This window comes from Oryx dammah, unplaced genomic scaffold (genome assembly GCF_014754425.2).
Source record: "Oryx dammah isolate SB20612 unplaced genomic scaffold, SCBI_Odam_1.1 HiC_scaffold_2, whole genome shotgun sequence".
NCBI lineage: Eukaryota > Metazoa > Chordata > Mammalia > Artiodactyla > Bovidae > Oryx > Oryx dammah.
Window position 1 is genome coordinate 82,635,046 of NW_024070186.1, and position 27,398 is coordinate 82,662,443.

Genomic DNA, 27,398 nt, shown 5'->3' on the forward strand with positions numbered 1-27,398 from the left:
TATATGCTTTATCTTGGTTATTAGATTGTCAAGTTCTTTATTGTATGGACCAAATTTAAATTTAATTATGTATGATGTTTATTAAAGCTTGGCACCTGATAAATAAATAAACGTGAGGTAGCTACATGGATGGAAAATCTGGGGAAATGGTTTCTTAGCAGAGTATATCTATATTCATCAATTAGATTTCCTAAATAGATCAATCCTTTAAATGTCTTGTCAGTGCTAGGAAAGCAATGTGTTTTTAATGACTTTGAAAACTTTTTGTACTGCAGTATTTAAGCATTGTATCTGAAATCTTATATAATGATACCCTGTTTCTAATGCATTTTGGAATATTGTCAGAATCTAGATGCCCAGTTCATTTTTCATAGTGTTCAAACAGAGGGAAAACTTGAAAACAATAATAGATCAATAACTCACAGGCTTGGTATGAATACAAATCATGGAGATGCTTGCTAAAAATCCTGTTTTTCTCTCACCACCACCCTAGCTTCTACTTACTAAATCAGAATTATGGAGAAGAACCCAAGAACCTGTATTTTAAAGACTGAATTGCTCCTTCACTTGAGAATTTGTGTTTCTGACCAAGTGTGAAGAAGATCAGGCAAATCCTTCTTCTCATCCCTAAAACTGGGCAAGAAATATAGGGGATTATTAAGATTCTTGGGAAAACTTGCAATGGTTTTCTTTCAGAGTCACCAGGATTCACCATTTTAAATTACAGATGAGTGAAGCAGGGACTCTAGATCACTGTGAGTTAATGAGAAGCCTAAGCATTTCCTGTACTACTATTATCCTATCATTTCCTAACCTATATGCCTTTATAGATCTCATTCTCACAACTGTACCTCTATTCTTTGTCGCTTTTTCCCACCAGTCAGTTAATGTCTCCTGGACCATGACTAAGTCTTATTTATCCTTAGATTCCTAGTGCCTTGCAAAATGCCTGGCATATTAGAGGAGTTTAGTTCATAGATCAATGAATGCATTTATTTATTCATTCTTTCCACACAGTCTATTGAGCTTCTACCATGAATCAGGCACTGTTCTAGATTCTGTAAATAATAGTGGTGAATGACATAATTAACTGAGCAAACAAAATCCTCATCTCCAGGGCCAGTTCTCCTAGTAAAATGCAATCATTATATTGTCTTTCTGTCTCTCAGAGGACCTGGAGGACTAAGATTCTGATGTTTATGAAATGACTCAAGTTTTTTTGAGCAAAGAAATGAGACAACACAGAGAATACTGTTCTATAATCCTGAGAGAAAAGATCAAATATTATTTGATTGCATTGTTCTTTTAGTCTTCCCTTTTTAATAAGTGTGCCTACAATGAGAATAATTTAGAACACTCTGATGCCAGTAAATGAACTGGGGTTATGTGAAGTTGAGGTAGCCTTGTGCCAACAATTCACTCATCTTAAGCCATGCAACATTTCCATTTATGCTAGCAAAATTTTCTCTGGAGTACCTGATCTCTTGTTCTCCAGTGGTAAGACCCAGTCCAAACGTGTGATGGATGTCATAGCAGCTGTTGCTATCTTCCAGCAACCTAGGATGTGGTCAGGACAGGAACTATACTTCAGTTCATGGTGCTCAACAAATCAGTGTTCTTCCCCTATATTCTGATGAGTGCTGAGGGAAAAACTCAGACTTACCCAACTTTCTGAAACTTCTTCTCCAAGTTGTTCCAAACGTACCTAATTTTCTGCACTTGGATACATCGCAGCTGCAAGTACAAATGTGATAGAACAGAAAAGTGAAAAGAAAATAAAACCGCTCAGTTGTGTCTATTTGTGACCTTCCCAACCCAGGGATCAAACCCAGGTCCTTCCACATTGCAGGTGGATTCTTTATCAACTCAGCTAGCAGAGAAGCCCATAAAACAGATGTCATTCACAAAGGAAAGCCCGTCAAGGAAGGTGAGGTTTGGTTAGTCCAGGTCCTCAAACAGCTTTCACTTTTCTTGACATAGAGCTATAATTTCCAGCCCAGCAGTGTGATTTTCAGAACTTTCATCCAATAAATACATTATTCTCTTGCAAAGAAAACACGCTCTAACATTGTACTCTTAAAATCAAATCACTTACTTTTAATTCTGGCTTCAGTACAGCTTTGTTTATGACTGAGTGGCAGTCGGCCACCAGGGGTTCTTCTGTGTTCTTGCTTATAGGGATCTTCAGTGTGGATAAGTAGAGGCAGATTACCTTCTTCCTCATGTATCTTTGAAATTCATCCTAGAGAAGACAATTCAGCCCATGAAATTCTGCAGTGTTATTCCATAAAGCACTCAGTCAACCAAATACCTGCCAAGTCCTAGACCAGACGTTGCCAAAGTTTGGGCTACTGATAAAAGCATTTACATTGCCTTGTAACTTGCTAGACATGTAAGAGTCTTAGTCTAACCCCAAACTTGCTGGGTCAGATATTATTGGGAGGCTAACAGTCCATGTTTTAAAGAGTCCTCCAGGTAATTCTGAATTGCACTAAAATTTGAGAACCACTGTGCTAGGGAAAAAGAGAAAGATATACTTTGCAAGAAAGTTCATATCCAGGAAATAGTCTCCAGCTATCTTAAAATGACATCTAGGTGTTTAAAATGTATAATATCCCTCAAAACGTTTTTGAAAAACTGAACAGTAATTCCCTTGTATATGTTTAAGAGTTATAACACTGACAGCCATTGCTCATGTTATGGCTAAGAGCACTTACAATTAGCCTGACATGGCAGAAAGTTCTCCAGGCAAATGTGGAGGAAATGTCCTACATTCCTGGGTCAAAATAAGATGTAGCAAATAGATGGCAGAGATAGTCCTGCCATATTGTATCTGGGGGCAGGGAAACTCTTAAACAGAGGAGGATCTGCTCTGGAGTGCTGAGCATCACAGGTTGTGCACTAGATGCGACACAGAAGGGCACGCACCGTTGTCCTTAGCAAAACCGTGTCTGCTTCTTGCAAGGAGCATGGGATACAGTAGGCCCATACCCTCCACTGGGGCTTCCAGTAGAATATTAGGGGAAGGACCCCGCAGGTCAGCACGGATGTCACAAGGAAGAGAACTCTGCGTAGCTTCTGGGTCTGGTAACCAAACACCTCCTGGAGAGTAAATAAAAAATCAATCTATGTTTTCCCCACATAAAATCACATTTTGTTCCAGGGCACACAAACTTTAGGTGCAGGTTGGGTTGGGAGAGGAATCTAGTTTTGGTTGGTTGGATCAGATCCTTTGCTTACAGCTGTCAGCTGATACAATAAAAAAAGAAAAAGAAAGAAAGACTCATTTTGCAATCCTGGCACATGGAACTAAAATGTTAGGAGCAAGGAACAGGCAGACTTATTTGGTTCTGAATATTCATGAGTCACCTCAGTTTTATCAGTATAAAATACCTATGTTTTAGATCAGATTTACTTCTTTTAGATAAAAGGCTTTTAAAAATTATTAATATGAACTTATTGGAGGAAGATGATAAATTATGACCAATAGGATTCATATCTTGTTTTAGGAATGAAAGTGTGCATAAATGTACTGCTTTGTAAAACAGTAGGGTGATATAAATTAAAGATTATTTGTACATGTGAAAGATTTTCAACAGACAGCTTATAGGTATTTATCCTGAGAGTAACATGTGAAATATTTCTGCTTTTAATAATTGATTAGTTAACACTTGTCATGAATTGTGTAAAGACTTGAGATGTAGTTTTAGGGGAATTTAAATAGCCAAAAACAATAGATTTGCTTAATTAAAGCTAATTTCTAGTTTCCACCTCCTACCATGAAATTTCACGGTATTGTTTTCTAAATTTCAAAAAACTAGATAGTGTATTTCGAAAACCCAGAGGGCTCCTGATTATGAGTGACATTGTTACTCTACCATTATTTTACTTGCTGCTGTTATTGTGTGTATGGGTGTGTTTTCTATGACTGAAATTGGGGTCCAGATCATAGGAGTGTCATGTCAAGAAAATAGGTTTTTCTACAGCACTTTCAGTGATGGAATCTCCTGAATTTTATGCCAGTTTACTTTGAAATTTTTATCTATTTTCGACTGTGCTGAGTCTTTATTGCTGCACGTGGGCCTTCTCCAGTTGTGGCGCGTGGACTTCTCATTGCAGTGGCTTCTCTTGTTGAGCACAGCCTCTAGGACACGTGGGCTTTGGTAGATGTGTCTGCAGGCTTAGTTGCCCTGCAGTACATGGAATCTTCCCTGACCAGGGATTGAACCGCTACATTGGCAGACAGATTCTTAACTGCTGGACCACCAGGGAAGTCCTTAAGACAGTTTGAAAGTGAAAGAAAGTGAAAGTGAAGTCGCTCAGTCATGTCTGACTCTTTGCGCCCCATGGACTGCAGCCAACCAGACTCCTCTGTTTATGGGATTTTCCAGGCAAGAATACTGGAGTGGGTTGCCATTTCCTTCTCCAGGAGATCTTCCCAACCCAGGGATTGAATCCGGGTCTCCTGCATTGTAGGCAGACACTTTACCGCCTGAGCCATCATGCTCATAATAAATCTTTTGGCTTACTTCTTTGGGGAAATTTTTATCTTCAAAATAATCATTGTAATTAATGTTTTCTAATAAAGAACTCTGGTAGATCAAGATTTCAATAAAAGTTGATGAAAGTAACCCTTAAAGATATTGAAAAGTTCCCAAGTTTAAGAAGCAAAGACGTAAGTTAGAGTCACCACTCTGTTGGTTTCCAATTATGTAAACTTAGGTAAATCATTTCATTTCTAGGGAATCCCAATTTACTCTTCTACAAAAACAATTAGAAATATGTACTTTACCGGGCACTTGGATTCAAATGAGATAATGTCACCTTAAGTGTTCTGCAAGTAATTACAAGGTTAAGAGTTTCTTTCCACTACTCCTTAATAGGATCACCTACTTGGGGAAAAATTATCCATTAAGTTTTGTGATGCAACTATTTGGAAATTATTCATGATAAGCTTTACATGTATCTTAGAAACACACATTCAGTCTGCTTTAAGCATATTTTCAGTTAGAGCTCCTTTCTCTCTCCTATCTTTCCTCTGATTCTGTAAACTTGCTTTGGTTTTATTTGTCAGTTACATTAGGTTTATTAGACTCAAATAAAAAGTATATGCCAGTGCACATATTATGTCAAAAATATGCATTCTTTCACATTTAAAAAAAAATGGAATAGCTTTAGCTTTACATTTGTAAAATTTATTTATTTACTTTTAGTTTGGGCTGTGTTTAGTTCGTTGCTGCAAGTGACTCCCTAGTTGCAGAGCCAGAGCTACTCTTCAGTTTTGGTGGCAGGCTTCTCTTTGTATCAGCTTCTCCTGTTGCAGAGCACAGGCTGTAGGTGTGTCGGCTTCAGTAGTTGTGGCACATGGGCTTAGTTGCCCCATGGCATGTGGGATCTTCTCAGACCAGGAGTTGACCTACTGTCCCCTGCATTGCAAGATGAATTTTCAACCACTGGCCCCCCAAGGAAGCCCAATATTCATTCTTTTACAAAGCTATTTACAGGGTCTGTTTCCAAAGCCCAAGAGTATGCAAAATAGAAGCAAAATAGTTTGGAACTTTAGTTCAGGTTTTAGCTAAAATGAGCACATTTGTAGACAACATAACTTTTTTCTGTTTACTTACATACAGCAATGGCATTGGTAATCATAATTCTGGCTTTCCATCAGGTCTTTTCTATACAACAATTTTTTTTTTATTAAAAAAATAACTCACAATGCTATCAAGACTTCAATGAAATCACTACAGCTACATACTTCCAATAACCTTATAAATTGAGTAATTCTTTAGAGAAAGCAAGGTGATAAATTGTATTAAGAATTATAAAGATGTTTCTATCCCTTGAATCAGTAATTCCACACTCAAAAATATACCCTAAGGAAATAATACAGAAAGTGATGTATATAAAGATTTCAGCACAGCATTATCTGTGATAGCAAAATTATTAGAAAGAATAAATGATAGCTTACAGTTCAATAAGATGTGAGTCAAAACAATGGGCTATTGTGGAGCCATTTAAAACAAAATGTATGAACTCGATTTAGAAGTATGGGCATGATATGCTGCTGCTGCTCCTGCTGCTGCTAAGGCACTTCAGTCATGTCCGACTCTATGCGTCCCCATAGACGGCAGCCCACCAGGCTCCCCCGTCCCTGGGATTCTCTGGGCAAGAACACTGGAGTGGGTTGCCATTTCCTTCTCCAATGCATGAAAGTGAAAAATGAAAGTGAAGTCGCTCAGTCGTGTTTGACTCTAGCGACCCCATGGACTGCAGCCCACCAGGCTCCTCCGTTCATGGGATTTTCCAGGCAAGAGTACTGGTGGAGTGCCATTGCCTTCTCCGGGGCATGATATGATATATGATATAATGTTAAGTGAAGAAAAGAACAGATAAAATAGATGGACAACAAATAGCAATATGATGAAATTTAACCTAACTATATCAATAATTACAGTAAATGCAAAAGGTCTTAATTCTATGTTTGAAAGCAAAGATGATCAGGCTAGACAATAGAAGATTTAGTATATGCTGTTTAAAAGAGACACATTTTAAATGTAAAGAAGCAGATAGATTACAAGGATAAAGAAGGGGAAAACATAGCATACAAACACTAAGAAAACAGAATCAATAAAGCTATATTAATGGCAGAAAAATAGACTCTAAAAAAAAGAAATAAGAGGAAAAGGACAAAGATTCATTCAACAAAAAGACATAACAATCTTAAATTTTTGTGCATCTATAAATACAATTTCAAAACTTATAAAGCATACTTGACAGAACTTAAATTTCTCATTATTAGAGATTTTAAAACATAAAGAAGGAAATAATAAAGATAGGAAGAGAAATAAAGAAGATAGAAAGCAGACATACAATAGACAAAATCAGTAATGCCAGATTTGTACTTAGAAGGGTTAATAAAATTGATAAACTCAAATCTGAATATTTTATGGTTAATAAAGAAAATGAATGTGTAACTAAAAGCCATAATACCAAAAAAGATCTTCAATCCCACATGGCTTGTGAATCCTTTCAAATATTTGAGGTAGAAGAAATATCAGTCTTTCACAAACTCTGTCATAAATAGAGGATGTAGGAATCCTTCCAACTCATTTTATGAGGCTGGCATATTCAGATACCAAGATCAGATAGGTATGTAATAAGAAAGAAAAATTATAGGCTAGGATTTATAAGAAACATGGACGAAATCATCCTGACGTACGTTTTCTAAATCAGTGAAATATTTTAAAAGTGATGTGTCATTATCAAATGCAGTTTATTCTACGACTACAAGAACCTGAAAATCAATGTATTTTGGTAAATTAACTTGAGGAGGAAAATGATAGTCAAGTACAGAGAAATTTTCATAAAATTTAATACCAATACATTAAAAAAGAAAGAAACCTCTCAGCAACCTAGCAACAGATAAGAACACCTTTCAGCTAATATCCCATGCTTAATGATAAAATATTACTGCTTTTGAAGTGACAAGCAAAATAAGGTTACCAGCAATCACCACTAGTATAAGTGTAGTACTGGAAATCTTAACCATTGCATAAGACAAGAAAATGAAATAATGTTTATAATAATTAGAAAATGAAAAGTAATAATACTATAGTATATACTTGAAAGTTGCTAAGAGAGGAAGTCTTAAATGTTCTCACCACAAAAGAGAAGTGATAATTATGTGAGGTGATGGAGGTGTTAGCTAATATTATGGTGGTAATTATTTCACAGTATTTAAGTATATCTAATCAATTCCCTGGTGGCTTAGACGGTAAAGCATCTGCCTACAATGCCGGAGACCCGGGTTCAATCCCTGGGTTGGGAAGATCTCCTGGAGAAGGAAATGGCAACCCACTCCAGTATTCTTGCCTGGAAGATCCCATGGACGGAGAAGCCTGGTAGGCTACAGTCCATGGGGTCGCAAAGAGTCAGACACGACTGAGCGACTTGATTCGACTTGACTTTACTAATCAACATGTTGCATACTTTAAACCTACAAATTTTTATATGTCAATTATATCTCAATACCTTTGGAAAAAAGAAGTAAAACTCTCTTTATGAGTAGATAATGTGATTACATACGTAAAGAAATTCAAAAGAATGTGCAAACAATTATTGCAGTTAGTAAGTGAAATTATCAAGGTCTTTGGATACTGTGTCAATATAGAAAAATCAATTGTATTTATACACTATATACTAGTATAGTATATACTAGTATATAGTTTGTTACTATATGCTGGTAACAAAGAACTTGAGAGTAAAGTCAAATATCATTTGTAGTACTATCAAGGGGAAAAAATCAATTATCTTGTCATAGTTCTATCAAAATTGTGCAGGAGCTCTGAACTGAAAACTACATATTACTACTGAAAGCAAAGATACAAATAAAGAGGTTTATTAAGTTTAAGGACTAACCATTAGCCATCCCATTTAACTAACTGATGATTGAATTCATGGAACTGTACAATGAGGATCATTGTACTTTTTGACATCACTGTATGTATATATGTCGATAAAAAATAAAACAAAAGTGGAGTTTGTTATTAGATGTCCAAGCAGGTGGAAGTTACTTTACTTACTTTAGTGTGATTGAATTGAGAAAGAGAGAATGACAGCAAAACGTGGGAAGTGAATGATAAAAGAAAAGGACCATAGAAAGGATTTCTATGGAAAGTGGGAAGTTTGGTGACCCGGGGAAGACAGTAACTGTCTTGAGCTGTGGATGACTAGAAAGTGCCAAGATACATAGGAACAGAGTTAAAAATCACCTCTCTAATAACCAAGATAAATTTCTGTGTAAGACATTGCTTATGGCTGGAAACAACTCTGTATTAAAATATCAACAGCTTTTTCCCTGATCTGTCAAAAAAATCAGTAGAAAAACAGATAATAGATAGACAGAAATAAAAGACCTTGCAAATGTCAGAGTAACTTTCAGAACTGTGTAGCTTCTTGAGCAAAGATGAGCAGAAGGAATGTTTTTGCTTCCTTGATAAACTGGCCTCATAAATCTTAATAAAATTCCTTTCTATCCTTTCTCAGTTTTCCTAGAGTTTATGTGACTAAATATGGAACTTGAGGTCTCAGCTAAAAGAATCACTACTCTATTTGGCACTCTTTCAACCTAGTCTCAATTGGTTTGTCAATGTTTGTGTGATTCGAGTTTATCATATTTTCATTTTAACCAATTAATCTCAACTATAATTTGATTGTTCTAAATGATTACTCTTCGATACAGTAAGATTCACTCAGATTTCTCCTAAATACTGATTCAGTTATAGTAAAATCCACTAAGAAATGCAGGATAGATGAGAGAGCCAGGAATATTATGTGAGCCATTATCGGAAGACAAGTGGTATGTAGAGGTTTTGTAAACGTAAAGGTACTGCAAATAGGAGTGAGAAGATCAAAATTTCAAGCTCCTTTCAGTGAAGTGAGCTTTGCTGTGACCTCAGGACTTAACCTAAGTCTCAATTTCCATCTCTATACTTAGGGGATATTAATAACACACACACCTGGACAAATAGTTGTGGAGGTTAAACATGAAATGTAAGGTGCTGAGCACAAAGGAAGTGCTCAGTCAATGTTGGCAGTGGTTTGATAATAGGTTCCTAGTGGCTCAGACAGTGAAGAATCTGCCTGCAATGCATAAGACCTGGGTTTGATCCCTGAGTCAGAAAGATCCCCTGCAGAAGGAAATGGCAACCCATTCCAGTATGTCTGCCTGGAGAATTCCATGGGCAGAGCAGCCTGGTGGCCTACAGTCCATAAGGTTGCAAAGAGTCAGACACGACTGAGCAATTAACACTCCGGCTTTTCAGTCAAAGGAGGAAAAGAGGTGACTCAGTTTTGAGTTGCAATATACTGAGTCAAGGTTGGCAATGGAAACAGGCTGTATTCCATTGGCTGAAGACCCCAGACCTGCCACTTACTACTGGAGTTGAATAGCACAGAGGTTGCATCCATCTTTGAATAAACTTGAATTGTAGTTTCTCAAAGCAGTAATGTTCCCTCATTTCTTTGTTCCCCAACAGAATTCTGTATTCCAAATACTAGGAGAGGTGGCACAGCCTTAAATGTCTTTTCCTAGACCCAGAGTACAGAGTAGGCAGCCTCTGTACTGACTAGGAGTAACTGAAATGTGCAGGTGCCTTTTGACGGAGGTTCTCTAAGGTCACAATTTAGAGCCTTATCCAAGTCTGCCAGCAGAGCCCCTGTTCTTTACAGCCTACTCTGTTACCTTCTAGAAGCCCTCACTATTTCTTGCTCCGTCACTTGCCAGTTAATGTGATCTGCGTAAATGATTTAATTCTCTGAACTTTAGATTCCTTGTGTGAAAAATGTGGCTGGTTGTAAAACAATGGAAGTTGTCTGACATCACAGTTAAAAGCTGGGGATAGGGCATAAGAAAACCAAGTTCAAATCATGCCTCTACCACTTAGGCACTTAACCCTTGGGAAATCCACATGACTTCGGATTATTCAATTTCCTCCTTCATAAATAAAAATAGAAACATTAACTATTTTTCTGGGTTATTGTGAGAAAATAATGAGATAATGCATGCAACGCACTTAATACAGTTCCTGAAACATCTTGAACATTCTGTGTATGTTGAGAGTAAACATTAGCTTGGTTAATTTACCATCCAACAAAATTTCAGTGGATTATAAGTAGCCAGTCTTGTTGAACTGACTGTGAAATGATTTGACCCTAGGCAATATTCAGAGCTAAACGCTATTTGCCAAAACCATAAGTTGTGCTTCTAAAAGTGGCTTAAGTGGAATTTTTGCTTTTTCCACAGAGCACAATTTGTCAAAACTGAAATAAAATGCAGGCTAAAGAGAAAACTGCTCACCTTTGTGATATGTGAAACTAGGAAAGGCTTTACGATAAACACCAACTTGATTCAAAGACTTACTAGATGTAGTAACTACATACACGAGTATCCCAATGCATACATACACACCATTACAGTCACCCTTCACTAGTATGGGAGGTAAACAGGGTACCAGATTATTGTCTCTCTGATGCTGACCTATGACCTTTTGTATGTTTACTTCACTGAGTTCAATTTTCTCAGCTGTAAAACTGATATCTGAGTAACTAGCTCGTGGGGATTTAGTGAGAACATACGTGAAGCACTAGCACATAGAGGACTTTAATTATTTCTTCTTTTCTTTATAGGTAGTTTGGCAGATAGATGGCTACCATCAGAGACAGAACCAAGATTGTTCACACTATTTAGGAAAGGAGAATTACAGGGCCCAGCTTCATCTAAACATAATTTCTTCCCCAAATTCCTTTTTGGTGGGGTCTTCTTTGTCTTATAGAACTATCCCCAAGGGTTTCCTTCCTACTTGTTCTGGAATTTTCATTGCATCTGGAGCGCTAGAATTTATGAACCCCTGGTCTTGTGAACAGGTCTTTTTTCAGTTTTTGTAAACTGTCTTATTATGTTCACCATTCATTTATTTATCCATCTGAAATATTTGTTGCATACCCACCATGCAAAAGCACAATAGTGATTCAAGTTTTTTGGAATGGGTATTTTGGGTTACAGTTCATAACATTCTCATTTATTCAAGCCAGATTATTACAGCTCACGGTTACAAGTTTATTTATTCAAATAAGATAGGACATAAATAACTCTCATTACTTCAATTACATTTTGTGGATGGCAATGCCAATTTCCTGTTGTGACAAGTTGGGTTTTACCGTAAGTAAGAATTTTTCAATAACATTAGAGTAAGTTAGCCTTTTCTCTGTAGGTCTCAAACTTTTAGTCCTTTGAATCATAGCCAAAGAGATAATGTCTCTGTGTCCTTTTATGAAGCTAGAATTCATCATGGTTTATCTTCCTTTTTTAAAACAACAATCACAGCTCCAGGTTTCTCTTCATTATTCACAGTCTACCTTTTGTTGTCTTTATCTGGACATGCCAAATTGTGTTCTTTTATGTGTTAAAAGGGAGGATATTCTTAAAACTGCTCTCTTATCTCTAACTCTGCCATGTTTCAAAGTTCTTTTCTTTAATGTTAACGATAATATTGTCTGTAGGTAATGAATCATGTTAGTGTGGCCATTGTTCCTCATCCTACTGTTACTGGTTTGGTGTGATCACAGGTAGTAATTTGTGTTAGTTATCACTAGTCACCAAGTATTGTTAATTATAGCTTTCTATGTTTTGTCCTGCATTCATGCCATGGAGTACCCTTTGGGTAAGGACAAAATGTCATGAGTACTTTCACTTTTGTCCACATTTGGCAATAAAACTAACCTTTCTGAGCATTTACTTAGGTGTCATTTAATCTTCACAAAAATCCTATGAAATAGATATTACTATGTATTAAAATAGGTACTATTAATAATAATATTTGTAAGTTATTATTTATAGATTAGATAAACTGAGTTTTATGGGGGAGGGATAAATTAGGAGTTTGAGATTTACATACATATACTACTATATATGAATAGATAACCCACAAGGACCTACTGTATCAGTTCAGTTCATTTGCTCAGCCATGTCTGACCCTTTGTGACCCCATGGACTGCAGCATGCCAGGCCACCATGTCCATCACCAAATCCCAAAGTTTACTCAAACTCATGTCCATTGAGTTGGTGATGCCATCCAGCCATCTCATCCTCTGTCGTCCCCTTCTCCTCCCGCCTTCAATCTTTCCCAGCAGCAGAGTCTTTTCAAATGAGTCAGTTCTTTGCATCAGGTGGCCAAAGTATTGGAGTTTCAGCTTCAACATCAGTCCTTCCAATATATATTCAGGACTGATTTCCTTTAGGATGGACTGGTTGGATCTCCTTGCTGTCCAAGGGACTCTCAAGTGTCTTCTCCACAGTTCAAAAGCACCGATTCTTCAGCACTCAGCCTTCTTTATAGTCCAACTCTCAGATCCATACATGACTACTAGAAAAACCATAGCCTTGACTAGACCGAACTTTGTTGGCAAAGTAATGTCTCTGCTTTTGAATATACTGTCTAGGTTGGTCACAACTTTCTTTCCAAGGAGTAAGTGTCTTTTAATTTCATGGCTGCAGTCACCATCTGCAGTGATTTTGGAGCCCCGCAAAATTAAGTCTGTCACTGTTTCCACTGTTTCCCCATCTATTTGCCATGAAGTGATGGGACCGGATGCCATGATCTTCGTTTTCTGAATGTTGAGTTTAAGCTGACATTTTCACTTTCCTCTTTTACTTTCATCAAGAGGCTTTTTAGTTCTTCCTCACTTTCTGCCAGAAGTGTGGTGTCCTTTGCATATCTAAGGTTATTGATGTTTCTCCTGACAATCTTGATTCCAGCTTGTGCTTCCTCCAGCCCAGCGTTTCTCATTATATACTCTGCATATAAGTTAAATAAGCAGGGTGACAATATACAGCCTTGACATACTCCTTTCCCTATTTGGAGCCAATCTATTGTTCCATGTCCAGTTCTAATTGTTGTTTCCTGACCTGCATACAGGTTTCTTAAGAGGCAGGTGAGGTGGTCTGGTATTCCCATCTCTTTAAGAATTTTCCACAGCTTGTGGTGATCCACAGCATCAAAGGCTTTGGCATAGTCAATAAAGCAGAAGTAGATGGTTTTCTGGAACTCTCTTGCTTTTTTGGTGATCCAACAGATATTGGAAATTTGATCTCTGGTTCCTCTGCCTTTTCTAAATCCACCTTGAGCATCTGGAAGTTCACATTTCACATACTGTTGAAGCCTGGCTTGGAGAATTTTGAGCATTACTTAGATAGTGTGTGAGATGAATGCAATTACATGGTAGTTTGAACATTATTTGGCATTACCTTTCTTTGGGATTAGAGTGAAAAACTGACCTTTTCCAATCCTGTGGCCACTGCTGAGTTTTCCAAATTTGCTGGCATATTGAGTGCAGCACTTTCACAGCATCATCTTTCAGGATTTGAAACAGCTCAACTGGAATTTCATCACCTCCACTAGCTTCGTTTGTAGTGATGCTTCCTAAGGCCCGCTTGACTTCACATTCCAGAATGTCTGACTCTAGGTGAGTGATCATACCATCATGATTATCTGGGTCATGAATATCTTTTTTGTATAGTTCTTCTGTATATGCTTACCACCTCTTCTTAATATCTTCTTCTTCTGTTAGATCATTCAAGTATGACCTAAATCAAATCCCTTACAATTATACAGTGGAAGTAAGAAATAGATTCAAGGGATTACATCTAATAGAGTGTCTGAAGAACTATGGATGGAGGTTCATGACATGGTACAAGAGGCAGGGATCAAGACCATCCCCAAGAAAAAGAACTGCAGAAAGGCAAAATGGTTGTCTGAGGAAGCCTTACAAATAGATGTGAAAAGAAGAGAAGTGAAAGGCAAAGGAGAAAAGGAAAAATATATCCATTTGATTGCAGAGTTCCAAAGAATAGCAAGGACAGATAAGAAAGCCTTCCTCACTGATCAATGCAAAGAAATAGAGGAAAACAATAGAATGGGAAAGACTAGAGATCTCTTCAAGAAAATTAGAGATACCAAGGGAACATTTCATGCCAAGATGGGCACAATAAAGGACCAAAATGGTACGGACCTAACAGAAGCAGAAGATATTAAGAAGAGGTGGCAAGAATACTGTATAGCAAATGGCAAATATACTCAATATTTTTTAATAATTACAAAGGGAAAGAATCTGAAAAAGGATATGTGTGTGTGTATACATATACTGAATTACTTTGCTGTACACCTGAAACTAACACAATATTGTAATCAACTATACTTCAATAAATAAATAAATAATCAAAAATTAAAATCTTTGCCACCTCTCCCCAACAAAATAAAATAAAATAAAATGTAGACTTGTTGACAAACTAGAAAAATAAAAAATAAACACATGGGCTGCCCAGAAGTAAAAGTACAACTAAGGATTTTTGTCTGATGAGACTCATGGTGAGAGAGCACTAAATATACATCAAAAGGAAATGAAATGCATAGGCTGATTACCAGGGGCAATTTTAAGAACCAAAATTGGCCCTATGTCAAAGGCATGGGGCCACATGGCACATTCTGTTTAAAGTTATTTGTGGAGTAAGAGCATCACTAAACAGGAGAAGTATCTCAGTAATTATTTGCTTCTAATTTCTCTCTTGGAAAAAAAAAAATAGCTGTACACCATCTTTCACAGATGAACATCCCTTGTCTGCTTAAGACAGACTACTACCTGGTAGGGTTGCACCTTCACTTGTTGGACAGCTGTGATGGCATATTCATTTTTCTATCACTGAATAACCAATGGCTTAAAACAACACAAATTTATTGTCTCACAGTGTCCATGAGTTAGGTCTACCTAGCTGGGTCCTCCGCTCAGAGTCTCATAAGACTAAAATAAGGTATTGTCTGGACTCTGCGCCTTCTGGGGATCAAAGATTTCATTTAAGATCACATAGCTGTTGGTAGGATTCAGTTGCTTGTAGCTTTAGAACAAAGGTCCCCATTCTGTTACTGGTTGTCAGCCAAAAGCTATTCTCAGTTCTCAGTTCTTACAGATTACTCAGAGCTTCTTATTACTCTGAACCTTCCATCTACAAAGGTGCAAAGTAAAGCCTCCTTTGCTCATATCTCTCTCGTGCTTTAAATCTGACTTCAAGAAATGTCCAGTTTGTTTTCTGGGTTCACTGATTATGTCAGGCTTATCCAGATACTTTCTCTCTCTTTTTTAATTGCAATATAGTTGATTTACAAGATTGTATTAGTTTCAGGTGTACAAAAAAGTGATTCAGTTATTTTTTTTATTCCATTATAGGTTATTGCAGGATACCGAATATAATTTCCTCTGTTATACAGTAAATCCTTGTTGCTTATCTGTTTTATATATAGTTTATACTCATCTCACACGCTAGTAAAGTAATGCTCAAAATTCTCCAACCCAGGCTTCAGCAATACGTGAACCGTGAACTTCCAGATGTTCAAGCTGGTTTTAGAAAAGGCAGAGGAACCGGAGATCAAATTGCCAACATGAGTTGGATCATCAAAAAAGCAAGAGTTCCAGAAAAACTTCTTTTACTGCTTTATTGACTATACCAAAGCCTTTGACTCTGTGGATTACAATAAACTGTGAAAAATTCTGAAAGAGATGGAAATACCAGACCACCTGACCTGCCTCTTGAGAAACCTAGATGCAGGTCAAGAAGGAACAGTTAGAATTGGACATGGAACAACAGATTGGTTCCAAATAGGAAAAGGAGTACATCAAGGCTGTATATTGTTACCCTGCTTATTTAACTTATATGCAGAGTACATCATGAGAAATGCTAGGCTGGAATCAAGATTGCCAGGAGAAATATCCATAACCTCAGATATGCAGATGACACCACCCTTATGGCAGAAAGTGAAGAAGAACTAAAAAAGCCTCTTGATGAAAGTGAAAGAGGAGTGAAAAAGTTGGCTTAAAGCTCAACATTCAGAAAACGAAGATCATGGCATCTGGTCCCATCACTTCATGGGAAATAGATGGGAAAACAGTGGAAAGTGTCAGACTTTATTTTTGGGGGCTCCAAAATCGCTGCAGATGGTGATTGCAGCCATGAAATTAAAACACACTTACTCCTTGGAAGGAAAGTTATGACCAACCTAGACAGCATATGGAAAAGCAGAGATATTACTTTGCCAACAAAGGTCCATCTAGTCAAGGCTATGGTTTTTCCAGTGGTCATGTATGGATGTGAGAGTTGGGCTGTGAAGAAAGCTGAGTGCTGAAGAATTGATGCTTTTGTACTGTGGTGTTGGAGAAGACTCTTGAGAGTCCCTTGGACTGCAAGGAGACCCAACCAGTCCATCCTAAAGTAGATCAGTCCTGGGTGTTCATTGGAAGGACTGATGCTGAAGCTGAAACTCCAATACTTTGGCCACCTCATGAGAAGAGTTGACTCATTGGAAAAGACCCTGATGCTGGGAGGGATTAGGGGCAGGAGGAGAAGGGGATGACAGAGGATGAGATGGCTGGATGGCATCACTGACTTGCCGGACATGAGTTTGAGTGAACTCCGAGAGTTGGTGTTGGACAGGGAGGCCTGGTGTGCTGCGATTCATGGGGTCGCAAAGAGTTGGACATGACTGAGTGACTGAGCTGACTGAACTGAACTGATACCTGTTAACCCTGCACTCCTAATTTGCCTGTTCCTCCCTCCTTCTCCTCTTTGGTAAACATTGTTTTGTTTTCTAGGTCTGTTTCAGTTTTGTACATAAATACATTTTTATTATTTTTTAGATTCCACACATAAGTGATATTATATAATATTTATCTTTGTCTGACATTTCATTTAGTATAATATTCTCTATGTCCATCCATGTTGCTGCAAATAACAATGTCTCATTTTTTTTATGACTGAGTAGTATTTCATTATGTATATATACATTTTGTCTTCTTAAACCAGTTGTCTATTGATGGGCATTTGGGTTTTTTCCGTATCTTGGTGACTGTAACTAGTGCTGCTGTGAACACTGGGGTGCATGTATTTTTTTTTTTTTAAACTACGGTTTTCATCTTTTCTAGATCTATGTCTAGGAATGGGATTACTGAGTCCTGTGGTGACTCTATTTCTCTTTTTTTTTTTTTTTTTGTCTCTAGCTGTGCATCACTGCAGATGGTGATTGCAGCCATGAAATTAAAAGACGCTTACTCCTTGGAAGAAAAGTTATGACCAATCTAGATAGCATATTCAAAAGTGGAGACATTACTTTGCCGACTAAGGTCCGTCTAGTCAAGGCTATGGTTTTTCCTGTGGTCATGTATGGAGGTGAGAGTTGGACTGTGAAGAAGGCTGAGCGCCGAAGAATTGATGCTTTTGAACTGTGGTGTTGGAGAAGACTCTTTGAGAGTCCCTTGGACTGCAAGGAGATCCAACCAGTCCATTCTGAAGGAGATCAGCCCTGGGATTTCCTTGGAAGGAATGATGCTAAAGCTGAAACTCCAGTACTTTGGCCACCTCATGGGAAGAGTTGACTCATTGGAAAAGACTCTGATGCTGGGAGGGATTGGGGGCAGGAGGAGAAGGGGATGACAGAGGATGAGATGGCTGGATGGCATCACTGACTCGATGGACGCGAGACTGAGTGAACTCCAGGAATTGGTGATGGACAGGGAGGCCTGGCGTGCTGCAATTCATGGGGTCGCAAAGAGTCGGACACGACTGAGTGACTGAACTGAACTGAACTGTGTATCCTTATTTTTAATTTTTTGAGGACCCTGCATACTGTTTTCCACAGTGGCAATACCAATTTATATCCACCAACTGTTTAGGAGGGTTTCCTTTTCTCTACACCTTCTCCAGGATTTATTATTTGTAAATCCCTTTTTGCCCTATGTCCCCTGCATTACAAGGGAGATTCTTAACCAATGAATCACCAGGGAAGTTCCCAGAGAACTTTTTAAATCTTGATTCTGTCACCTATATTGTTCTTTCTCCCTCATAATGGGGTGCCGGTTGAAGATTAGATAAGCTTGTCAATCTATAATATAAATGGTGACTAAATAAGAAAGAGACAGTAAGGCTCACTTTAAAATTTTCCAAGTTAGTCCTTTGAGTTTTATTTTGTTTGTCCTTTAATGGAAGATTAGGAGTACGTGATACTGTTTAAAACAATTCAGATGTTCAAAATTTCTGATTTTTCTTACCAACTCTTTACATATTATTTTTGAAATGATAGACTTCAAACAATTATCATTCCCCAAGTTTAAACAGAGGAAGAGGAAATACCCTTAGCATCAAGTTTACCTATTACATTATTTCTGTAATTTTTAAAGCCACGTGACACCCCCTGACTCCTTGCATGTAAATTTACCCTTTATATTTTCATAGCACTTTCCATGTTTCCTACATGACCCTTGCAAACCTTGTGAGTCAGAAGGGGTAATTGATGTCATTCTCAGACAGCTAACAACGTTCCATTAGGTGTCCGTAGCCACCCAGTCAGCTGTGGAGCCTTGACTAAGATCTGCTGTCTCAAGTCCATGGCTCCACCACTGTATTCCAGAAAAAAAGTTACCACCAAGGGAAGTTCTCTCCTATCAAACCTGTGTCCTCTGCGCCAAGCAGCCATTTTGCCTTCTGGGCTGCTGCCATTTGTGATTCTGACACTAACGTGGTGGGCATTTGTGCAGAGGGGAGCACCGAGGGGATGGTCGGGCCTGACAACCAACGTGACTCCACAGCGCTTCTGTCTCAAGGGCAGAATCTGTCTCATCTCCACCAAGCAAATGCAGCAAGTGAGGCCCGAGAGGACCCCGAAACAGAGGCTGCTATGCACCCCCTGTGCCTCCTGAGGCACGTGGCTGAAGAGAAATATGACTTTTTCTCCCAGCAGAATAATCATAATGCTAAAAGGATACCAGTCATTCATTGAAAACAGCCTTTCTTACAGAGGTTCCATGGAACAGTAGTTATGAAGGAATCTGCCCCGCCAAGAAAGGATTCCGTGTATACCATGTGTGAAACAGAGCACGCTCTAATGCCCTTTGTGTAGTAGATTCACGGTGAGGTACAGTATACTGAAAGCTCTGAGAGGCCCTGATGTTATTGGTTGGCCTGTTTCACCAAGTACTTCTCAAACTTAATTGTTAGAGAGAAAAGGGAGAGTTTTTATATAATAAATACTATTAACAATATTGTACAACAGAAGATATTTTTGGAAAGGCTGTCTTACCTCATTTCATCCTCACCACAATTCCAAATGGTTGGTATTACTAGCCTCATTTAACAAATAACCCAGCGAGGTTAAATAACTTACCCAGCAGGACCAGAATCTAAGCCCAGGTCTGCCTGAGAACAAATCCCTATCCATTAGGCATGAACTGTACAGACTCCAGACTCAGTGAGGTTCTGTGGCTGTGAAGGAGGCTGTGGGCTGTGAGTGAAACAGCGGAGTCCTGAGAAGATCACAAGAGGAGACAAGAAAAGCTGACTGCAAATGGAGAGGCTGATGAACACTTGGGCAGAAGAAAGGAGATGCTTTTGGGGAAAACGTGAAGGAACAAGCAACCACTGGAGCCAGGTGGCTGTGTGGGGGTAGGGAGTGGGAAGCAGGAGACTGGGAAGGACAGTCAAGGCCTGTACAGTGACGCTACCTATCACATGAGCTATTGTGAGGGTAACATGAAAGACTGTTTGTCAAACACCCAGCACAGCATCCACACAGAAAGTATGTGGAGGAGCAGGGGCTGGAGAACAGGAGATGGTAAGGCAAGGTTCAACTGAGATACGCCGGCCACACCTTGTATCTGAGATGAGCTCAGGAAAATGACCCAAGACTGCACGTGGATCACCTCACAGGCCCTCTCCACCCACAGAGGTAGTTTCCACCTCACACCCTTTCACACAATCACAGTGTTTGTTCACTGGAAATGAAGACTGCAAGGAGAAGTCAAGTCTGGGCCACAGGAAACCTTTGGGAAAGGAAGAGCAAGTGCTGAGAGGTTGCAAAGGCTGGGATTAGGCCAGGCCCTAGTTGAATTGGCCTATTAATTATCTAAGAAAGAAAAATTCCAGAGTTTATCATAAGGCTATTTTACATTCGTATACAGATTTCTGGCTTCTCTTTCAAACTCAAAAGATCTGACAGTGCTGGGCCTGCGTCATCTAGAATGGCAGTGGCCTGGTGGCAGGTGCCAGTGTTCTGTCAGCTGTGGACCTAGGTCACCCCTTTAGTTTGCCTACTGGCCAGGTTTCCTGACTCACCTCAGTAGGATTTGCATCTGTGCTCTCTGCCTAAGTTCATGAGTAAGATTTATGAAGGAGAGATCGACAGCCGCTCCTTCTCCCCCTCCCCAAGACGCCCTGACAATGAGGTAAACCTAGTGGGAGTTCCTAACAGAGGGGTTTTTTTTGGTGGATTTCTCTAGAACTGTTTGATCACCAAACATTTTCTTCACCAAAGAAATTGGTGACTCCTGCTATTTAATCCTTGGATACCCATGCCTTCTGTGTGGTTAATAGAAGTAAAACACTAGACTGTAAACTTTAAAAATATAGCACTGAGTTAGAGAACAATGAAGAGAAAACAGATATTTTCTTTTGCACGCTCATCAACATGCTGGAAAAAAGCAGCAGACCTGGTACAGAGTTGTTCAGTAGTGAACACAAGCCAGTAAGTTTTAGTTCTTTGCATCCCTTTAGTCTGAGGATTTTAGAACACTATACCACTGTCAAGATCTGTAGGGCAGAAAAATGTAAGCCACTGATGTGAGCCACTTTTGTCATTTCAATTTCCCAGCAGCCACACTGAAGAAGTTAAAACCAAAAAAAGCAAGTGAAATTAATTTTCATAACATTTTATTTAACCCAATCTATCCAAAACATTGTTACTTCAATGTGTAACCAATATAAAAATTATTCATGGGATATTTTACACTTTGTTTTTAGTGAGCTTTCAAAAGCCTATGCGTGTTTTATTAACACACTAAAGCACATCTCAGTTGGAATTAGCTACTTCTCTAAAGGGGCTTCCCTGGTGGCTCAGTGGTAAAGAATTAGCTTGCCAATGCAGGAGACAAGGGTTCAATCCTTGGGTCAAGAAATGGCAACTCATTCCGGTATTCTTGCCTGAGAAATCTCTCGGACAGAGGAGCCTGGCAGGCTGAAGTCCATGGGATTGCAAAAGAGTTGGACATGACTAAGGGACTAAACAGCAACAACTTCTCTATAACCACATGTGGCCAGTGCAGGTATAAATGACACCATTTATTTTCCATAGGTTCACAAGCACAGTAAGTACGGAGAGAGTGGATATGAATTTCCAACAGATTTCACAGGGAACCGGAAGAACAAGGCAGAAAATTGATACCCTTTGGATATTTGAACCCTGTCCTCCTCTGGGTTCCTTTCTGCCCTTCAGTGCACCCTCTCTATTCCATCCTCTCTTTTTCTTAATCTCTATTTCTCATTGCCTCGATAGAGTGCAAACAGCACAGAGTGTGGAGCCGGGAGGAGTGGACTGGTTTCCTAGGCTGGCCCTTGGAGGCTAAGGGCAAGTTGCTTAACCTCCCAAGTCTCATGTTTCTTGTCTATGAAATAGGATTAATTCCTTCCATGAGTTCCGAGGATCAATAAAACAATAAATGTAAAGTCTTCAGTACCAAAGAGATATTGTAGGAGTTTTCGAGATTTTCATAATTACTTTTCAAGAGTTATATGTGTTTGGTGGAAGGGGCGGTGGGGAAAAAGAAAGAAGTGAGAACTGTTTTTTTGTTTGTTTGTTTAATGTGGTTACATTATAGTGCTTCTTCAGTACTTGGTGCTTAAAATCTCTCTCTTGGCTCTTGTAAGGCATGATTTCAGCCCAGAGCACTAAAAATAAATGAAAAATGTTTTAAAGAGTTTCGTTTTTTTGCCTGCATTTGTCTAATTATATAGAGTGCCAGATGATAAGTGGGAACGCCTCCGTGAGTACCCTGTGGGTGTGCACAGCCATTACTCTGCAAAATGTCTGAGGAGGGAACTTCAAGGGTCCAATCAAAGCACATCAGGATGGCAAGAGCTAAAAGACATACGGTCATCATCTAGAAGACACAAGTTTCTCTCCCCTGAAGGTTTCCCTGCTGTAAAAGTGTGCCTTGTGGATCTCCAGGAGCCTTATCAGACTTCAGCCTCTCCAGCTCCTAAAGTCAGCACCACCCCAGGTAGCCTACAGGCTCAGACACTTTTGAGAAACTATAATAAAAAGAAGGGAAGACTCACCAGTTCGTTCTCCTCTCCTGGGTTGAGCAAAGCCTGATGGTCCTTTTTACTCTCCTCCTCCATCTGAACAGGACCGCCAAACTAATTCCCTGGGGAAATGTCAAAACCGCCAGGGCTTCAGTGAATTCAGAACAATCACTAATTGTCATTGCTGTTCTCAGGCACTTTTAAAATCTCTTAGCACACGCCTTACCTATTAGACTAACAAAGGAAAGAGAGGAAATACTTTCCTCAGCCACAGGATTGGTCTGTTAATCTACCCTTTTCTTTTTTTTAATTCTTAGTATTTACTTGCCGAACTAAATATAAGTGCCTCCAGACTTAAACTGTTGAACTAGGAAGATAAATCATTTCATGTGCTGTCCGTAAATATCTCAGCCAATGAATGTAAATGGTCATTTTGCCAAAAACCTGAGACAGAACGATTAACCAGTGACAGGTGACGGAAAACCTTATGGACTTCGGGAAAGTAATGAGCGTACTGTAACCATGAAAACTGAAGGAACGGGTTTTGGTTCCTGACGGGGAATGTAGGAATCATTTTGGAATCGGGAAAATCTGAATTCTAATCCCTGCTCTACTGATGACTCTGGACAAATCACTTAAAATCTGAAGTGAGGATTTCTATTATATAACATGTCAAAAGGAAGGATAGAGTTGACGTGAAGATCTAAGATCTAAGATAATGCTGATAAAAGTCCAGCTATAGCTGGACACTCCACAAGAGACCATCATAGTCACACTAACCAAGAAGAAACAAGCTTTCTAGAAGTAAAGTGTAATAATAAAACATATTTTTTTCACTTTCACTTTTTAGTTTAAAAAGTTTTCAGAATAAAAAAAAGTAGATGGATCTAGAAAGGCTAAATATTAGGGATGTCATCTAGATTTCAACAATTGTATAATCACCCCTAAATTTTAACAAAAAGTAGGTTCCTTGTGATCTATCCAGGAACTGGTTAATTTGCTCGCAGTAAACAATTTTATCATCTTATTGCCTTTTTGTTCCATCTAGTCCTGGTGCAATAATATCAGGATGCAATAACTGAACAAAATTCTTGCAGCTTTGGCCATGGAAGAAAATCTTCTAGGAATGAATACTACTGGAGGATGATACTTATTGATTGCCTTGAGGGGGCACCATTGCCCACGCTGAAGTTCAGGAGAGGTCAATATGTTTTCTGCCTCAGGAAAAAAGTGGCTGATGAGAATAAACAGACAAGTATAGCATTTCATGCCAGACGGGCTACTGAAAGAAGAACATGCCATCACAAATGTTGCATTTTAAGTGACACCAATCTAAAGTAGAGCTAAGACTCAGAGAAAAAGAGCCCACCATTTTAGTAAAACCTAAGAAGAGGTGGCAAGAATACACAGAAGAACTGTACAAAAAAGATCTTCACAACCCAGATAATCATGATGGTGTGACCTCTAATCTAGAGCCAGACATCCCGGAATGTGAAGTCAAGTGGGCCTTAGAAAGCATCACTACGAACAAAGCTAGTGGAGGTGATGGAATTCCAGTTGAGCTGTTTCAAATCCTGGAAGATGATGCTGTGAAAGTGCTGCACTCAATATGCCAGCAAATTTGGAAAACTCAGCAGTGGTCACAGGACTGGAAAAGGTCCGTTTTCATTCCAATTCCAAAGAAAGGCAATGCCAAAGAATGCTCAAACTACCGCACAATTGCACTCATCTCACACACTAGTAAAGTAATGCTCAAAATTCTCCAAGCCAGGCTTCAGCAATACGTGAACCGTGAACTTCCTGATGTTCAAGTTGGTTTTACAAAAGGCAGAGGAACCAGAGATCAAATTGCCAACATCTGCTGGATCATCAAAAAAGCAAGAGAATTCCAGAAAAACATCTATTTCTGCTTTATTGACTATGCCAAATCCTTTGACTGTGTGGATTACCACAAACTATGGAAAATTCTGAAAGAGATGGGAATCCCAGACCACCTGACCTGCCTCTTGAGAAATCTGTATGCAGGTCAGGAAGCAACAGTTAGAACTGGACATGGAACAACAGACTGGTTCCAAATTGGGAAAGGAGTATGTCAAGGCTGTATATTGTCACCCTGCTTATTTAACTTCTATGCAGAGTACATCATGAGAAACGCTTGGCTGGAAGAAACACAAGCTGGAATCAAGATTGCTGGGAGAAACATCAATAACCTCAGATATGCAGATGACACCACCCTTATGGCAGAAACTGAAGAGGAACTAAAAAGCCTCTTGATGAAAGTGAAACTGGAGAGCAAAAAAGTTGGCTTAAAGCTCAACATTCAGAAAACGAAGATCATGGCATCCGGTCCCATCACTTCATGGGAAATAGATAGGGAAACAGTGGAAACAGTGTCAGACTTCATTTTGGGGGGCTCCAAAATCACTGCAGATGGTGATGGCAGCCATGAAATTAAAACACGTTTACTCCTTGGAAGAAAAGTTATGACCAACCTAGATAGTATATTCAAAAGCAGAGACATTACTTTGCCGACTAAGGTCCATCTAGTCAAGGCTATGGTTTTTCCTGTGGTCATGTATGGAGGTGAGAGTTGGACTGTGAAGAAGGCTGAGCGCCGAAGAATTGATGCTTTTGAACTGTGGTGTTGGAGAAGACTCTTTGAGAGTCCCTTGGACTGCAAGGAGATCCAACCAGTCCATTCTGAAGGAGATCAGCCCTGGGATTTCCTTGGAAGGAATGATGCTAAAGCTGAAACTCCAGTACTTTGGCCACCTCATGGAAAGAGTTGACTCATTGGAAAAGACTCTGATGCTGGGAGGGATTGGGGGCAGGAGGAGAAGGGGATGACAGAGGATGAGATGGCTGGATGGCATCACTGACTCAATGGACGTGAGTTTGAGTGAACTCCGGGAGTTGGTGATGGACAGGGAGGCCTGGCGTGCTGCGATTCATGGGGTTGCAAAGAGTCAGACACGACTGAGCGACTGAACTGAACTGAACTGAACTGAACTGAACTGAATGAAAGACTTGAAGTTCAGTCATCATTCACTTCTTACTGATCAGTTATCTACTCATATATTTTGCTAGAAATAGTTCTACTCTAAGGAGCATGACTTCAGGTAAAAGCACCAAGGATGAGTCATGATGTGTCTTAGAGTGGGCACAGGACCCAGTTCTCAGCAGTAAAATACAAGGGAAAGAGCTGGAGTCTTCTGGGAAAGAATGTCCTATTGACAAAAGAGAGAGAAGCTTTTTCTTCCTTCCTTTAAAGATGACACATGAGAATGCAGTACTCCATGTGTGACAGGCATCTTTAGATCATGAAGAAGATAAAAATAGTCAAGTTAATGATGGCAGAGAAAAGGATAAAAGGGCTTAGATCCTTACAATTCCACTGAACCACAGTGCTACCCCGGGACCACCTAGCTCTAGACACTTGTTAAACATATAATTAAATGTTCCTAAAAAGTCACTGTTTGTGGTTTCTGTTACAGCCCAACGATACAAAATAGAACACTCATAGCAGCTCCATTCGACTTTTACTCAGCAACTGTGAGTTAAACAACAGGTATTCCAGACCCTGTGCTGAACTCTTGGGAGTCAGTGGTGAAAAGGAGAGAGTCACCACCCCAAGGGCTGGTGCTTGGGTACAGTTGCTATAGGCAAATAAACAGCCTCTTAAATAGGAAGGGCATCAAACTCAGGCTTAATGGGATAATAACAGGGTAATAACTCAGGATAATAACAGCTTCCTGAAGGAAGTGACACCTATCTGACATCTCAAATATGAGCACATGCTAACTAGGTGGAAGGAATAGAGGATAGTTGTGGATGGTGAGCACACTCTTGACCAGAGACAGAAGCATAAAATGTGTGAAAATGTTCAAGAGAGGTGAGAAAATATAGCTTATTTGGGGGTACCGAGAGATATCAAAGTAAGGCTTGAGAACCAAGGGAATGAGGAAGAATATTGGACAATGAGCTTGGAATGAAAACAGATGCGCCTGCCACGAAGAGCTTGTAAACCGAGTTAAACTGGTTGATCATGAAGCTCGGTAAATACTGAGCCCTTGCTTCAGCCACCAGAGGACATGCTCTGTAGGAAAATAATCACTCCTGGTTTAAATCCTACCTCCTGGAGGATTTGCAACAGATATTAAAACTTAAGGGATCTGCTGAGAGATGCCCATAAGCAAGAGAGAGCCAGTCAATAGCTTAGCCAGTTCCTTGAAGGCCCACGAGAGGAAGAGTCTTGTGGGGGGTAGTGGCTAGTAGTGTGGGGGTGAGGATAGCAAGGAAGGTGACTCAGTCATGGTGGGAGGACCTCCTAGGGGTTGTTTAGTCATGGAGCTCAGGAGGTAGAGGTTGCCACTTAAGCTGACACTCTTCCAATCTTTTCGATCTGGAGAGGCCAGATTCCTGATTGCCTGTGACTGGAAGCAGAACACAGTCATCCTGATGAACCAAAAAGGCAAACTTCCTACTCATGAGAAGTTGTAAGCATCACATCCTGTAAGGTAGGGCCCTCCAGGGACACCACCTGCAATGTGGGAGCTTCAGAAGACTTGGGTTCGATTTCTGGGTTGGGAAGATCCCCTGGAGGAGGGCATGGCCACCCACTGCAATGTCCTTGCCTGGAGAGTCCCAGGGACAAGGGAGCCCCATAGGCTATGTAGTCCATGGGGTCACAAAGAGTCAGACACGACTGAATCAACATAGCACTCAC

At 39.5% G+C, this 27,398-nt stretch overlaps 1 protein-coding gene across 1 annotated transcript in view; it reads right to left on the reverse strand.

Annotated features, from left to right (window-relative positions):
• The window catches only part of ATP13A5 (ATPase 13A5), a 115,849-nt gene extending 93,019 nt beyond the window's left edge, over window positions 1–22,830 (reverse strand). The window contains exons 1-5 of the mRNA XM_040267447.1: window positions 22,706–22,830; window positions 2,929–3,102; window positions 2,096–2,242; window positions 1,664–1,734; window positions 1,477–1,557 (exon numbers count right to left, since the gene is read on the reverse strand). Coding sequence (XP_040123381.1) covers window positions 1,477–1,557; window positions 1,664–1,734; window positions 2,096–2,242; window positions 2,929–3,102; window positions 22,706–22,768 — 536 coding nt within the window. The 5' untranslated portion in view covers window positions 22,769–22,830. The remainder of the gene's footprint in view (window positions 1–1,476; window positions 1,558–1,663; window positions 1,735–2,095; window positions 2,243–2,928; window positions 3,103–22,705) is intronic.
• Window positions 22,831–27,398: the final 4,568 nt, after the last annotated feature.